General features: G+C 49.3%; 1 protein-coding gene across 1 annotated transcript in view; it reads left to right on the top strand.

The window, feature by feature from the left end:
- Nucleotides 1-321: 321 nt before the first annotated feature.
- The window catches only part of PTPRJ (protein tyrosine phosphatase receptor type J), a 169593-nt gene continuing 154534 nt past the window's right edge, over nucleotides 322-15380 (top strand). The window contains exon 1 of the mRNA XM_027072680.2: nucleotides 322-814. Within this exon, the coding sequence (XP_026928481.2) occupies nucleotides 371-814 (444 nt within the window). The 5' untranslated portion in view covers nucleotides 322-370. The remainder of the gene's footprint in view (nucleotides 815-15380) is intronic.

Here is a 15380-nt window from a genome sequence, read left to right as displayed (position 1 = left end):
CGGAGCGGGGCCGGGGCTGGGGCGCCTGTACCGAGGGGTGCGGGCTCGCGGCGCGAGAGGCGCGGAGCCGGTCCCGGGTCCCGAGTCCCAGGAATGCGGGAGGGCTGGGCGGAGAGGGCGGGCACGGCGGGGGCGCTTCCTCTGCCCGCCGGAGGGGAGCCGCCAGGGCGCGCGCGGGGCGCGCCGCCGCCCCCTCCCCGCCGCCCGGCCGGCTGGGCGGGGGCGGGGGCTGCAGCGGGAGGGCGGCGAGGGGCCGCGGTGCTCGGCAGCCGCCTGGCCGGCCGGGCGGGAGGAAGCGATGAATATTCAGAGGGGGAGGGGGAAGGGAGGGGGCTGAGCGCTCGCCGCGGCTCCCTGCAGCCGGAGCCGCATGACGCGCGGAGGAGGCAGCGGGAGCCGCCGGGGCCGCAGCAGCCGGGATCAGGGCGCCGCGCGCGGGGGGTGGGCGCCTCTTGCTCCGCCCCACGAAGCCCCTGCGCGCCCAGGGACGCGTCCCCCCCGCGGCAGCCGCGCCAGGCTCCGCCGTGTGGCCGCCGCCGCCGCCGCCGCTGCCATGTCCCCGGGGAAGCCCGGGGCGGGCGGAGCGGGGACTAGGCGGACGGGCTGGAGGAGGAGGAGGAGGAGGCGGCGGCTGGAGGCGGCGACGAGGGCGCCCGGGCTCGGGCGCACGGCGGGGCCCGACTCGCGCGTCCCGGGCACGTTCCAGGGCGCGCGGGGCATGAAGCGGGCGGCGCGGGAGGCGCGGCCGCCTCCGCGCTCGCCGGGGCTGCGCTGGGTGCTGCCGCCGCTGCTGCTGCTGTTGCGCCTGGGCCAGGTGAGCGGCCGGGTGGGCCCGGGCGGGGTGTGTGTGTGGGGGGGTGGGGGGTGGGAGGTGGGGGGAGAGCACGGAAGGTGGGGGCGGGACTGGCATCCCTTGCACCTGCCCGGGTGTGCCCTGCCTGCGGGGTCCGCGGGCGGTGGCGAGGGGCCCGAGAGCTCGGAGCCCCCCTCCTGGAGGGGGTTCGCCGGAACCCAGCCGGCCTCGCGCGCCGGCGACCGAGCCCCTGCCCCGGCTGCCCGGTCCCGGCGGGGGCGCGGCGGGACCCGGGGTCCGGGGTGCCCGTGGCCTCCCGTGGAAGCCCCCGCGCGGGCTCCAGGCCGTCTCTGGCCCGGCCCTTCCCGGAGCTGGTCACATCTGGCCGGCGCGGGCCCGGCTCGCCCGCCCGCGGCGGCCGGAGGGGGCGTGTTTGCGAAGGGCTCGCGTCGCGGAGCGGGGCCGGCCTGGCAGAGCGCGGCCGACCTCCGACCCGGCCCGCAGGGGCCCGAGGGGCCGGGCCGGAGGGCAGCGGCGGCGGCCCCGGGGGAGCCCGGGCAGGGCCGGGCTTGGGGCCGCGGGGCGGTGGGCGAGGCGCGGGGGCCTCGCGGCCGAGGGCACCGCTTCTGGGGAAAGTCTCCAGCCCCGGCGGAGGTGGCCACTCGCAAGCGTTCGTCAAGGCGACGGTCCCCCTTCCCGGGGAAGCCGCTGGCTTCCCTGGGCGTTGAAGTCGTGCTTTGTGGGCGCAGGCTCTCCCTCCCCACCGCCCTGTTTTCTAGCTTCGCTTTTCAGATAATGTTGTGCCTGGCATTTTGGCGGCCGACCTTTCTGAAAGCGCCGTTTCCCCTTCAGAGTATTCCCACTGGGGGCGAGGCAGGGCAGCTGGGAGACATTCCCATGTCACAGATAGGGAACTTAAGGGGGGGGGAGAAGTGAAAGAGCCGAATCACCCAGCCCTGGCGCGGGAGCTGAGCTAGCAGGTTGGTCCTCACAGCCTTCCAGGAGCCTGCTAGGGTCTCGCACCCGCGGCCGCAAGTGGCCTGGCGAGACCCCTGTTGTGCATTTTGTTAATGAAAGTCTTGCTTGTTTTATACAAACGACGGCTCTGGGGAGATGATGCTTGAAGCCTGGGAGATGACTTATTGGCTAAGGATGGAGCCTGGTTTCAGGGAAAAGTTTTCAGGCACAAATACAGGACTGTCTGACAGCAAAAACACAGCCTTGGGGCAGCAAGGAGGCCTCGCAGGCAGGCTGAGAAGGGAGTTGAGGCCTGGGGGTTCCAGCAACTCTCAGCACCCAAGGAGTTGCTCATGTCCCCTCCCAGTTTTCCTCAGTAGACTTTGGAAAGGACAGTGTGGCCTCCTGCAGAGAATACTGGGTTAGGCGTCAGAAGAACCAGCTCCAAGGGCCAGGCTTCAGGGCTGGGCATGCTCTTTTTAACAGCATTTGTAGGGTGGGTTCACACCACCTGCCCCAAGAATTGTTTGAGGAGCTTGCACTGGCCAATGTCTGAAACAGCTTTGTAAACCTTAAAGGTGTCCAGATGGCGGTGTTACAGTAGGGTGAAGTGTGAATAGACTGTCTTCTTCCTGTCCCTTTAAGGAAATTCATGGACAGCAGTCCATGAATTACAAAAAAAAAAAAAAAAAAAAAAAAAAAAGCCTCATAATTGAAGATCTCTTGTACCAAAGTTCATACTAAAGAAATACTTGATCTTCATTTATTTTTAGTTTGACACATATATTTTGTATTATATTATTATTACTTTGTCCATAATGGTTACTATGCTTTGAATCAGTGAAACATTTCTTGGGTGAATTTATTGCTTGCCCAGGCCTTCCTTGTATCTCAGTAGCACACTACTGCTCTCTGCGTATCCCCGATTCAGATATTTCCTTCCTCTCCAGTTTGTTCTGTGGAAACTCAAGGGGACTCTTTCTATTTCTTGTTTTTGGATACATTATAAAATAGGAAATGTGAAAGGCTCTCTGAAAAAGCACTTTCACAATCCACAGTTGACAGTTCATTTTGATACTGAATATTTCAGGGAATTTGGGGGCCAGACCAGACTTTCAAGACAGCTCACACCCTTCATTTTTTTACATGAGAATATTGAGGCCCAGAGAAGACAGTGATCAGGCTGAGGTTACCTGGCAAGAGTGTGGAGGAGACCGGATGGGCATCTGCATTGCCTAGTATTTTCACGGTGACTTTTTTTTTTTTTTTTTGCCATGTTTTCACTTTGCGGTTACTTTTCACAGTAGGCACAGCCCTACCCCACCGAGTACTCCCAAAACTGTGGATGTAAATTGAACCTTTCAAGGTTGAAACATATTTGAGATCGGAAGTCATGTTTGAGATTTCTGAATTTTGCACATTTAGGAAATGTGGGTGAAGGTATCAGACTACCTCCCTAACATTTGATTGGTTTTCTGAGGCTTGGATGGTGCGTGTGTGTGTGTGTGTGTGTGTGTGTGTGTGTGTGTGTGTTAAATGGCGTCAACAGTAACAGGTTAAAAAAAATGGGCAACTCTTGGAAAAGGCACAGCTCTGTTTGTGAATTAATGGATGGGTGTGGAGGCTGGAAAGCAGAGAGATGCTGGAAGATTCGGTGCTTAGTAGGGCTGGAAAAGCCATTTTGACCCTGGCATCTCATTCCCCTTCTCCAAGACAGGAAGGACGGTCAGAGATGATTCCAGCACGAGGACTGTGCTGGTTGCAACGTCTGACTCCACCCATTCTCGTAGCATTTTTGCACACTAATTTTGGTTTATGTGTATGTTTTAGACAAGGTGACAAAGCAGTTTCCCCCCAACCTTGCCTCCTTTTCTTGGGAAATATAGCCCTGACAGTCTTTAAGAAATAGGTTGGTAGTGGAGCTGCTTTAAAATGGGGAAAAAAAAAAAAAGCTGGTGACCGATAGCTGTTTTGTTGGTCTTACAGTGTTTGGGATTTGCTTTTTCTTTGCTTTTTAGTTTCCTGGTGAGTAATAACTATTTGTGTCTATTGTCAATAATAGCTAATCCTTAAGCCTGCTTACCTGCCTGCTTCATCTGGACTACAAAAAAATGTTTTGACTCCTCCTTAAGTTGCTTGTTAAATTCTCATACGGGTGACTTTAAATATTTTTGTTTTGCTTCAGAACGACGGCGGAGGAACTGAGCGATGATGTTTTGTTTGCAGATGGTTTAAGAAAACAGAGCGGACTGGTTTATGGTTAGACTGTGACTTTGAGTTGATTTCAGGTTGAGCCCTACAATAAAGGCAACCACGGATACCCAAGCTTTCCTGAGCAGAGACAATCCTGGCTCCTGTGTGAGCAACATTGGTCAGCAAAGAGGTCGTTTAGCTCCTAAAAGTAATCCTTGCTTGGGGTTGAGGCCGAGGGAGAGTTGCTGAGTGGCTGTGGGCCTGGGTTTAGCCAGCACATCATCTGCAATTACTTCTTCGTCCATTCACTGCTTGGCCAAGGGAATTATTGAGTGCAGTGTAAGGGGCAATTTTCTGTGTGTTTCCTTTTTAACCTAGTGCCGCTGGTAATACTAAAATTAATGGGCAACATCGTATGTGCCAAGGGTTTGGATGCATTAAGTCATTTGACCATTTCAGAAATACTAAAAGGTAGGTGCCGTTTTATCTGAGAGACAACTGAGGCTGGAACTCACCAATGATTCATAACCAGTATGTGGTAGAACCGGGTCTGATGTCTCCACCGCCCCAGTTCACTGTCCTGTGCTGAACAAAGCCGTGTGTTTTAGAGAAGGTGTTCAGTGCAGCTAAGAGATGAGGTGATGGATTTTCAGGGATGAAGAACAGGCTTGTGGGCCCTGAACCCTGATGGGGCAGGGAGTCACTGTGGCTTCTCTGAATCCTACTATAGGATCTGCTCCGTCTGTGCCACTGACAACCCAGGTGCCTCTTTTCTGCTCCTGTTGCTTTGAGACCCTGAGTCTTAGTGGAGACGGGGTCTGGAGGGGAAAGACCTGGGTTCGGGTCTTTGCTCTGCCAGTTCGTAGCTGCATAAACTTGGGCAAAGTCCCTCAAGCTCTGTGACTCCTCATGTCCTTATCTGGAAAATGGGACTGACACTTCCTGTTTCACTGGGCAGTTGAGAGGATCAAATATGATAGAAGAGGAACTGCTGTGTAAAATCGGAGGCACGATTCGATTGCTGGCTGTGGCTGCTGCTGTTATTTGGGGACAAGTGGGGCTTCACATCATTAGTTCATATAACAAATACCTATCAAGCGTTTCTCACAGAGTGGCACCTGCGGGCATGCAAGATGAACTTAGCACATTTTTTTTTTTTTTAACTATTAAGAATGATTTATTTTAGGGGATGTTAGTGGAAAAAAATAGTTGCATATCAAGTCCATGATTTTATTTATTTTATATTTAAAAAAATTCAAAAAATTTTAAAAAAAAGTTTCTTTATTTATTTTGAGAGAGGGAGGGAGGGAGAGAACCCCACGCAGGCTCCATGCTGTCTTCGTGGAGCCCGATGCGGGGCTTGAACTCACGAACCGTGAAATCATGACCTGAGGTGAAACCAAGGGTTGAACGCTTAACCAACTGAGTCAGCCAGGTGCCCCTCAGGTTCATGATTTTATAGGTAGACTGAGACTAAATGGAGTGTCATGGTATATAAATTTGCTTAAATTTAATAAAAAGCTGATCCAAAGGAAAATATTGGGTGAATAGTTATGTAAGGATGGTATGGTTATGGCAAACTTGTAAAGGTGAAACATTGCTTAAGTTTGGGAGATACTGGGTGTGCAGCAGGCACTGAGTGGAGGCCTGTGGGTAAGAAAGGGAGCCTGTCTTCATGACTGACAGGATTTGGGAGTGAGACATTACTCTGATCACCCCCAGCTAACCAGTGACAGTTGTGATGTAGGCTGTGTGTGTGATGTCCTTGTTGTCCTCCACACGTCCCCCCCCCCCTCCCGCCGCCCCCAGCTTCTACAGGGATGAGTCGGGCAGGAATCTACATCGAGATCCCTGGAGGTGGCAGATATATCAGACCAGAGAAGTCCACAGCAACTTTGCCACCACCTTGTGTGGCTTTCCAGTGGCTTCTCTGGTGACACCTATGGGGACAGGAGCCGTAGGAAATTTGTTATTACTTCCTTATTAGTGATAGCTGTGGTCTTCCCATTGTCTTAGAATTTCCATGGCATGTAAATGCCCGGGTGGAGGGCTGGTGGTATTGAGACAGAGGATAGGGGGCATTTTGAAAGCAAAGTAGTGTCAGCTCCCACAGAAGGTCTAATTTTAAACATGCAAATAATTTTCAGTTCCACTTTTCCTTCTTCCTGTTAGAGGAAAGCTGTACCCTGTTGCCTTTTCTGAGTTTCGAGCAGACAATGTCGTCATTATGCCCCAAACTATCTCCTTCTCCAGGGCAGGAATGGGTGGTGGTTTTCTGGGTGCCTGTGCTGGGCCCCAGCCCAGTGTTAGTTCATGGCTTCTGAGTAAATAAGTGAGTGAATATTAAAACATAGTACCAACGTGGAGTCTATATAACACAGTGGTTCTTAATCTTCCTGGAGAGGGGGAGGTATTAAGACCCTTACAGAGTAAGTAAAAGGGAAGCTTCCTTTCCACAAAAGGAATGTATGTATTTGCAATTTTGTATCCAATGTCAGGGGTTTCATAGGCTCTTCAAAATAGCCTATGAATCTCAGGTTAAAAACTCTCCAATGTAAAACTGTATACTGTTAGAAAAATACTAGTCTTTTTCAAAGATAACCACTGTGGGCATCCTTGGTTTCCTTCCAGGGGGGGAAAATGTTTCTTTGTATTGTATGCAAGTATCTGTATTCATCTTTTTAAAAAATTACATTAAAGAAAACTTTACGTATACATTGTATTCTACTTAGCCTTTCAATTTACCTTGTTGTCTTAGAGGTCATTTAATACCTGCTTTAACTCATTCTTTTAAATGACTGTCTGGGATTCTGATGTGTGAATTTACCACGATATATTAGACCATTCCCATATCAATAGACACTTTAATTGTTTTTGCACCCCCCCCCCATCTCTTACAAATCATGCTTCCGAGACTGTCTTTGGTACACATTTCTTGTCACTTTCACAACGATGTCCATACATTTCTAATTTTAGGGTTGCTGTGTTAGAGGGTACATGCATTTAAAATATGAGAGCTATTGTTAAGCTCTCCTATAAAAACATTGCCCCAGTTTATACCTGCATCCATAGGTGTGAGAATTGTGGGTTGTTTAATTTTTATTTTTTAATTTTTTTAAGATTAAACAAATTTTAAATAGTCTCTACACCCAACATGGGACTCCGACTGACAATCCCAATATCAAGAGTCGCATGCTTTACTGAGTGAGCCAACCAGGCGCCGTGAAAATTGTTAAATGTTTAAATCTGAGAGGCGAGAAGTTGTATCCTGACTTTTACTTATATCTTTATTTGAGTTAGTTGAATATTTTTTCTTATGTTTTGGGGTGTCTGCATTCCTTCCTTCTGTTTCTTTTCTGTTAACTCCTGGTTCGTTAAAAAAAAAAAAAGATTGCTATTTTGTTATTGATTTGTATAAGCTCTTTGGAAATTAAAGAAGTTCGTCCTTCGGTTCTGATTTGTGTTGGAAATACGTGTGTTTTCCAACTATTTTAGATGTGGCCCTTGTTCCTTAGTGACTCAGGGATAGATGAGATCCCTGGGTGGTGAGGAGAATATGAAGCGTGGAACCAGACTGCCTGATTACAATCCTGGCCTCCCACCTGACTAGCTGTGACCTTGGGTGGCACCTAACCTTTCTGACCCTCGGTGTTTACATTTCTAAAGTGCTAATAATAATAGTAGTAGTGCTGCTCACACAGGGTAGTTGGATAAGTTGAGACTGCGTTATTATTGTTAAAGTTCCTTGTATAAATGGATACGGAATTAGGAGAACAGTATTTAACAACGGGCGCCTGCCTGGCTCAGCCGATGGGGCTTGTGACTCTTAATCTCGGGGCTGTGAGTTCCAGCCCCACGTTAGGTGTAGAGATTACTTAAAAATAAAATCTAAAAAAAAGAAAAAAAAACAACATTTAATGAAAATTTCCCGTTTACTTAAGAGTTAGATTTAACACATTTTTGTAAATGTTTATTTATTTTTGAGAGAGAGACAGAGTGTGAGCTGGGGAGAGCAGAGGGAGAAAGACACAGAATCCAAAGCAGGCTCCAGGCTCTGAGCTGTCACTACAAAACCTGATGTGGGGCTCGAACCCATGACCTGTGAGATCACCACCTGAGCTGAAGTCGGATGCCTAGATGACTGAGCCACCCAGGTGCCCCAAGAGATTAAAAAAAAAAATTTTTTTTTTTAATGTTTTATTTATTTTTGAGACAGAGACAGAGCATGAGCAGGGGAGGGGCAGAGAAAGAGGGAGACACAGAATCTGAAGGAGGCTCTGGGCTCTAAGCTGTCAGCACAGAGCCCGACGCGGGGCTCAAACTCACGGACCACCAGATCATGACCTGAGCCGAAGTCGGACGCTCAACCAACTGAGCCACCCAGGCGCCCCAAGAGTTAGATTTTAAAGTTAGGGCACAAGGCCATAATTTTGACTTTTCAAAATTGTGCTACAAAGTCTTCAAATTGGATTTAAGAGATTAAATCTGCAATGGAATGTATACTTATACACATATACATGTATGTGGAGCAGTGTAGGCTTTCCTGATAGCACAATTTAAATTATATTTCTCTTTTGACGGTGCATATAATTGAATTATAGATTAAATGACCGCGAGCTATGACTGGAGAGTGGCGAATGTGGTCCTGGGCCCAGAGGGGCACAGGAATATTGACCATGTCCCTTAGAAAGACAGAGTCCTCCTTGCATTGACTTGAGTATTTCTCTGTGACCTGGCTGGCTCTGACTGTGGCTGCCCTGGTCTCTGGGTACATTTTCTGTAAGGACAAGAGGAGCTATTTAATGCCACCAACTGAAAGTTTAAATTTGTTTTTTTTAATGTTTAGTTCTTTTTGAGTGAGTGAGCGAGTGAGAGAGAGAGAGAGAGAGAGAGAGAGAGAGACAGTGTGAGCCAGGAAGGGGCAGAGAGAGAGGGAGACACAGAATCTGAGGCAGGCTCTGGGCTCTGAGCTGTCAGCACAGAGCCTGACGCAGGCCTCGAACCCACAAACCGTAAGATGATGACCTGAGCCACCCAGATGCCCCCACTGAAAGTTTAAAGACACAATCCTTGGCTCTAATTGCAGGAGATGGGAGACCAAGAGAGTCTGTGCTGACTGCCACCAGTTTCTATGGCAGCAAGGTGATCCTGCATTTCCTGCTGCTGGCTGAACTGGTTACCTTCTCTTCATGTCCTTATGTCATGTTGTCTCTTTCCCCGCTGAGAGTGGACCAGGCTGATGGTCCTGTCCCCAAGGCCTGGAGAAGGGGAGGTGGTTGTGGGTGTGCAGGGAGATTGCTACCCGGAGCTTAGTGCACTGGCTTTGGAGTCAGACAGACCAGACTCCTCTGATTCCCAGCCAGGTGACCTTGGGCCAACAATGGTGATGCCCGGAGCCTCCCTTGTTCTCATCAGGAGAATGGGGACAGCAAAGATACCTACCAAATAGAGTTGTGGTGGAAGACTGACCGGATCCAAATAACAAGTTCTTAGCACGAAATAAACCTTCAAAAGATGTCGGCTGTTGTTTTATTATCGTAATTTGTTGAGGTATGGGCATAATTTAGTACTTAAAAAGGCTTAAAAATTGTTTTTACCTTATAGTTTAGAAAGCCCTTTGGCATATATGAGCTCATTCAACCCTCGAAACATTCCTGTGAGTTTGTCATTGTAATTTATGTCGTGGCTCGGTCTGTCCCTAGGTGGCTTGTCCAACCCAGGTGGCATCTGTCTTTGCACAGATGTAGCCTAGTTGTAGTGTAGCCTAGTTGTAAAAGCCAGTCAAATATATAATTAGCTTACAAGAGGCGAATTGGGCGGTTGAGTCCCCTGGTTTGGTTCATACATACTTATTAGGTTGAACCATATGAAATGACTGTTTCTGGTCCTTTGAATATTGGTAATTGTATATGATTCCCCCTAATATAATCCAGAACATTTGTAGAAGTCTGGAAAACCAAAACATAGATGTATCTGCTGTAAAACAGTGTGTTTACATCTGTGGGTCATAAAACCAGTTTAAGTTATGAGCGGCATGAAAAAGCGATGGGCTAGAAAATATCAGGGTTTACCGCACGTAGAAAAGGTAAGTATTGTGTCGTGAAACTTGTTTCAGTTATGTAGACTTTGTGTGTCTTCGTACTGAATTACACAGAAAGTGGATTTCTTTTTCTTTTCTTTTTTTAAGATTTTATTTTTAAGTGATCTCCACACCCCAGGTGGGGCTCGAACTCACAACCCCGAGATCAAGAGTCACATGCTCTACCTACTGAGCCAGCCAGGCACCCTGAAAATTAATTTCTTATTGTGGCTTTAGGCATTGTCCAAAAAAACTGGAAGCTACTGTCATAGGGGATTGAGCGGCAGAAGATGTGGGGGTGAGGGTGGCTTCTGTTTCCAGAGACAATGGAACACCAGTATGAAGTCCCCAATTATGCACTGTAAGTGCCCCCATATGTAGCTGCAGACTGTCTTGCAGTGGCCGGTACAGGAAGGACCAGCTTCCAGGGAGGTGCATAGGAAGGGAGCAGGTCCACTGAAAGCTGAGGAGGCCTACTCTTAAGTAGCTGCCCTTCTGGAAACTTCGGAGGGACCACTTCTGAAGAACACTTGTGTAGAACAAGCCTTTGGCGATGCTTTGTGTTCTTTGGTTCAGGGGTTAGGTAGAGAGCTGACACTGCCTCTTGTGTTGTGTGCTTTGGAAGAGAACTTGGGAGTCTCAGGTGGCCTGATGTTCTGAGGGATCATCACCCAGCTGGTGGGTAGTGGGGGACTCACCCTTGGCCCTGCCTGGCCTTCCAGCCCAGAATGTTTACCTCCAGGTTGTGCTGGCCTCACTCCTCTCATGCTGATCCTCTGGGGGCCCGTAGCCTCCAGTTGGCTCGAGGGTCCTGATCCAGAGCTGGTTGGTTCAGTTCTGACGTAAGTTAGTACTGGTTGTTGTTGTTTTTAATATATACAAATTGGAGATATAGATAAATAAAAGAAGAAAGCAAAATTACCTGTAATCTCCACTTCCTAAACTATTTTGATGGGTGATCCTTGTCTTTATTTATATTTTCTCCTTCCTTCCTTCCTTCCTTCCTTCCTTCCTTCCTTCCTTCCTTCCTTCCTTCCTTCCTCTCTCTCTTTCTCTCCCCCCTCCCCTTCCATCCTAAAATAGGACTACCTGCCACACGTGTTTTGTGACTTTCATTTTTCGTGTCTATATGTGTGTCAGGACCGGGGGCAGAAGCATCCCTAGGGGGACCCCAGAAATCTACAGCATAAACATGAGGCTTTCTCCTGGAGGGTCACTGTTACTCAGTGGAAAGTGTTTTGAAACAAATAGGGACACAGTATAGATTAGATACCAAATATGCATCCAGAATGTTTTCGGTGAATGCAGGAGACCACAAAGACATCTCCAGTTCCTGGGGGTGTGAGTCCACTCTCTTCTGAGTTCTCGGGGGCAGTTTGTGGCAGTTTGTGAAGCAGTGACAATGTGTGGCAAACATTTTCCCCTGCCAGTAGATGTTCTCTTGTGTAACCTCAGCTGTTGCATCCTGCATTATACAGAGGTCCTGGATCTCATTTCTCCTGTGATTAATCTTCTAGTGTGTTTTTTTTTAACATTTTTTTTTTTTTTTTTGCCACAATCAACACTATTCAGATGATTCTGTGATTAAATCTCTGAACCCATCTCTGATGATTGTCTTCGGATGAATTGAGATAATAAAAATAACAATAGCAGCTACCACAGGTTGAATATTGTGGATTACTGTTAGCACATTTTACCTATTGTGTAATCCTATGATGTGGGTCCAGGGAGGGAAACTGAGGCCCGGGGAGTTACGATCTGGTTCATGGCCACACATCTCAACCAGCTAGCTGTGGGCTTCTTTGGGAGCACAAGAGGGGAGCCAGACAGTATTACCTACATGAGCGAGGCCATGTCTGAGACTCCTGGATGGACAGCTGGACTTGAGGGCCATTCCCAAAGGTAGCAAGGCCATCTTCTGTGGGAAGGGTGTTGCCTAGAGTCATGCTGTGGCAGAAGTAAAATGCTTCCAAAAGCCACAAAAGATAAGGGTATCTTTGCTATAGATACGTGATAAAGGCTTCCTGAAACTTTGGGGCCTTGGCTCCAATCAAATGAATGACATGTCTTGGCCTTCCTGTTGTGAATGTATTTGGGTTTTGTAGAAGTTGAATTTGGGCATGGGTGACCTGGCTTCAGAGTGTTCCGTAAGAAGAGGAGCACGGCCTTTGGTATCAGCAGAAGCGTGGATCCAAATCCACACTCTTACCTTACACCATGCGCCCCTGCTGTCTCCCCAGGTGCTTATGCTTCTTGGAACCCGTTGTGTCATCTGGAATGTGACAGTGGTTGCCAGGCCATGCGTTATTAGGGATAATTGGGGAAGGTGTATAAGGCACCCCGTCCAGTTTATGGTGTTCAGTAGGTACTTAATTTTCCACTCCCGATATACCCCTCTTTATTAACACAATGTCTCCCGGGGATGCAGTTGCCATGTGCCCAAGGTTGGAGGAGAACTTCTCTGAAGGTGTTCAACTTTTCCTTTGAGGGGGGGAGAGAGGGAGAAAGAGGGAGAGAGAGAGAGGAGAGAGAGAATCCAAGCAGGCTCTGTGATGTGCTTGAACCCATGAGACTGTGAGATCGTGACCCGAACTGAAATCAAGAGTCAGAGGCTTAACTGACGGAGCCACCCAGGTGCCCCTGAAGGTGTTCAACTTTTATGAACCTTGATGCCTGGGAGTGTTATCTAAAGTGGCACCAAATCCTACTGCCTGAAGAGAAACTGTAGGAGATGTAGGCATAAGAGCTCTTCCTTAAGACGTGTTGGCCTGTCTGAGGATTGCCCTGCTAGACTCTGAACCACAACTGTCTCTAGGAAAGAACAATGTTAGTTAAGCTACAGCAGGAGAGCATGTGTGCGCGTGCGCACGAGATCACATACAACCAAGTGAGCCTTCCCTGTAGGCGAATAATGGTCCTGCTTGCCATTTCTCCCTGCTGGCGGGGCCATCCCAGTTCATTAAATTCGTCCTCCGGGAACCATTTACGAAGCACTAGCCACATCTTTCAGACCCAGAGCTTTGCCAGCCTAGCTCATCTCTCTTATGTCGCAATACACCTGCTGCATGTAGCTTGGCCTCATCACCAAATGCCCATCTTCTGACTTCATGCCTCGACCCATTTCTCCAGCTCATCCCATCCTGCAAACTGCTTTCCCTGAAACCCCCTCTTCCTTGTTCTCTGATCCTGCGTTCTCATTAGAGTTTAGACTTGATATTGAAATGGTTTTCATAGCTCAGATCGGGGCTTCTCTAAAATCATTGATAACCTCGAATGTAGCTTCCTGGTATCTGGTTGCTGGGAGTCTGTTCCTGTGATTGTGGACATCAGACAACATGAAGTCACCTTTGTTGATAGTCTCACTCTGGGCTCGTTCATGGGACCGAGTATAGTGCAGGGGTTAAAACCTGGCTTTGGAGCCAGATGCCTGGATGGGAATTCCTTGTTTCACTTTGATTGTGCTCAAACCTTTCTGTGCCTCAGTTTTCTCAACTATAAAATAGTGGTGATAACGTGACTCCGCTCTGAGGTTGTTACAGGAAGTAATTTGAACACAAATTAAACATTCAAAAAGGGAGGAGAGACGTATTGGGGGAGGGGTAAGACTCAGACCCTCAGCCTCTGCCTGACCACTGAGTTGGCCAGCAGTCTTGATTTCTTTTGGGAGACGTGCACATAGCACTTAGCGTTTGCTCGCCCCTGGAGTCTGGTCTTTAGGCTTTGCAACTGTCCAACACTGTGGTTGGGGTGAGGGTGGGTGGGGACTTCTTTTCCTTTAGCCCAGGATTTTTCAGCCTCAGCACTATGGATCCTTGGGGCCCCGTTAGTTGTTTTAGGGACTGTCCTGTGCGTGGTAGGATGTTCAGTGGCATCCCTGCCTCTGCTCGATGCCAGAACCCCCACCCCCTCCACTTGTGATAATGAAAAATGTCTCCAGATACTGCCAGATGTCCCCCGAGGGGGAAAGCGTCCTGGTTGAGAGCCACTGCTTCAGGCAATGCCTGTTGGGAAGGAAAGGTATAGATTGCCTGCACCTGGCAGTCTCAGTAGTGGGGACCCGCCCTTCTTCCATTTTCCATGTGACGCTGTTGGTAACTGACTTCCTCCTACCAGCGAGACAGTAGCTATAAACTAAGCACAGTGTTTACAGATGCGACAAACAGCCAGGTTGCTCAAGAGAGGCTTCGCATCTGACTCCCTGCTTGTTTTAGGGATGCTGTGGTAGAGCAAGCACTGCCCTAGGGGTGTTGGCACCCGGGCGTTGATTCCCATGCAACATTTCTCCCTGTGTTCGCAGCCTCAGTTTCCTCCTCTGCAAAATGGGAATAACTGACATTATTCTCCTTCTCTCCAGGGTGGGAAAGGAAGCCAGTGTTAATGCGGTATGTGTGGGGCCAAGGTCTGCTGTTGGGATGTGAAGTTGAGGGAAGGGCCCAAATGCGCCAAGTTCCACACAAGAGATAGACCCAGTCAAAGCGAGATCCCATGACAAAGAGATTGGCTGCCAAGTTCCCCCTCCCACTAGCTCCCTGGAGCAGTTTTCAGCTTCTAGAGTGTTTAGAGAGGCCCCAGGGCTGTCCCAGCCGAGGCAGGGAGACCTGCAGGAATGAGCTGGAGGAGGAACCCAGGAAACCCACTTGAACTTGATGGTGCTGCCAGCCAGCAGCGAGGAGGGTTGGCTTTCTGAACACTCGCTGTGCACCAGCTTTTCAGGAAAACATCACTTTGTGAAGGCGAACAAGTGCCCCCAGCTCAGTGCTGGTCAGACCTGGTCTGGACATACTGTTTTTATTTTATTTTTGAGAGAGACAGAGAGACAGAGTGCAAGTGGGGGAGGGGCAGAGAGAGAGGGAGACACAGAATCGGAAGCAGGCTCCAGGCTCTAGGCTCTGAGCTGTCAACACAGAGCCCGACGTGGGGCTCGAACTCACGAGCTGTGAGATCATGACCTGAGCTGAAGTCGGACGCTCAACCAACTGAGCCACCCAGGCGCCCCACAATAAAAAATTTTAAAAGAAGATATCCATCCCCTCATTAATTCCCTAACATTTAACTCTAAATCTGACCTCTACCTCTGACCGCCTGGCTCATATCTACTTGCCCCCTGGACATCTTCACTCAAATATGTATGTAATAAGCAAATTAAATTTTTGAAAATGTTTTATTTATTTTTGAGAGAGAGTGAGACAGAATGTGAACAGGAGAGCGGCAGAGAGAGAGAGGGAGACACAGAATCGGAAGCAGGCTCCAGGCTCTGAGCTGTCAGCCCAGAGCCCGACGCGGGGCTCAAACTCATGAACCATGAATTCATGACCTGAGTCGAAGGCGGACACTCGACCGACTGAGCCACTCAGGCGC

The sequence above is a fragment of the Acinonyx jubatus genome, chromosome D1, assembly GCF_027475565.1.
Source record: "Acinonyx jubatus isolate Ajub_Pintada_27869175 chromosome D1, VMU_Ajub_asm_v1.0, whole genome shotgun sequence".
Classification (NCBI taxonomy): Eukaryota; Metazoa; Chordata; class Mammalia; order Carnivora; family Felidae; genus Acinonyx; species Acinonyx jubatus.
The sequence above is the reverse complement of the archived record's forward strand: the minus strand, read 5'-3'. Positions and strand labels throughout refer to the sequence as shown.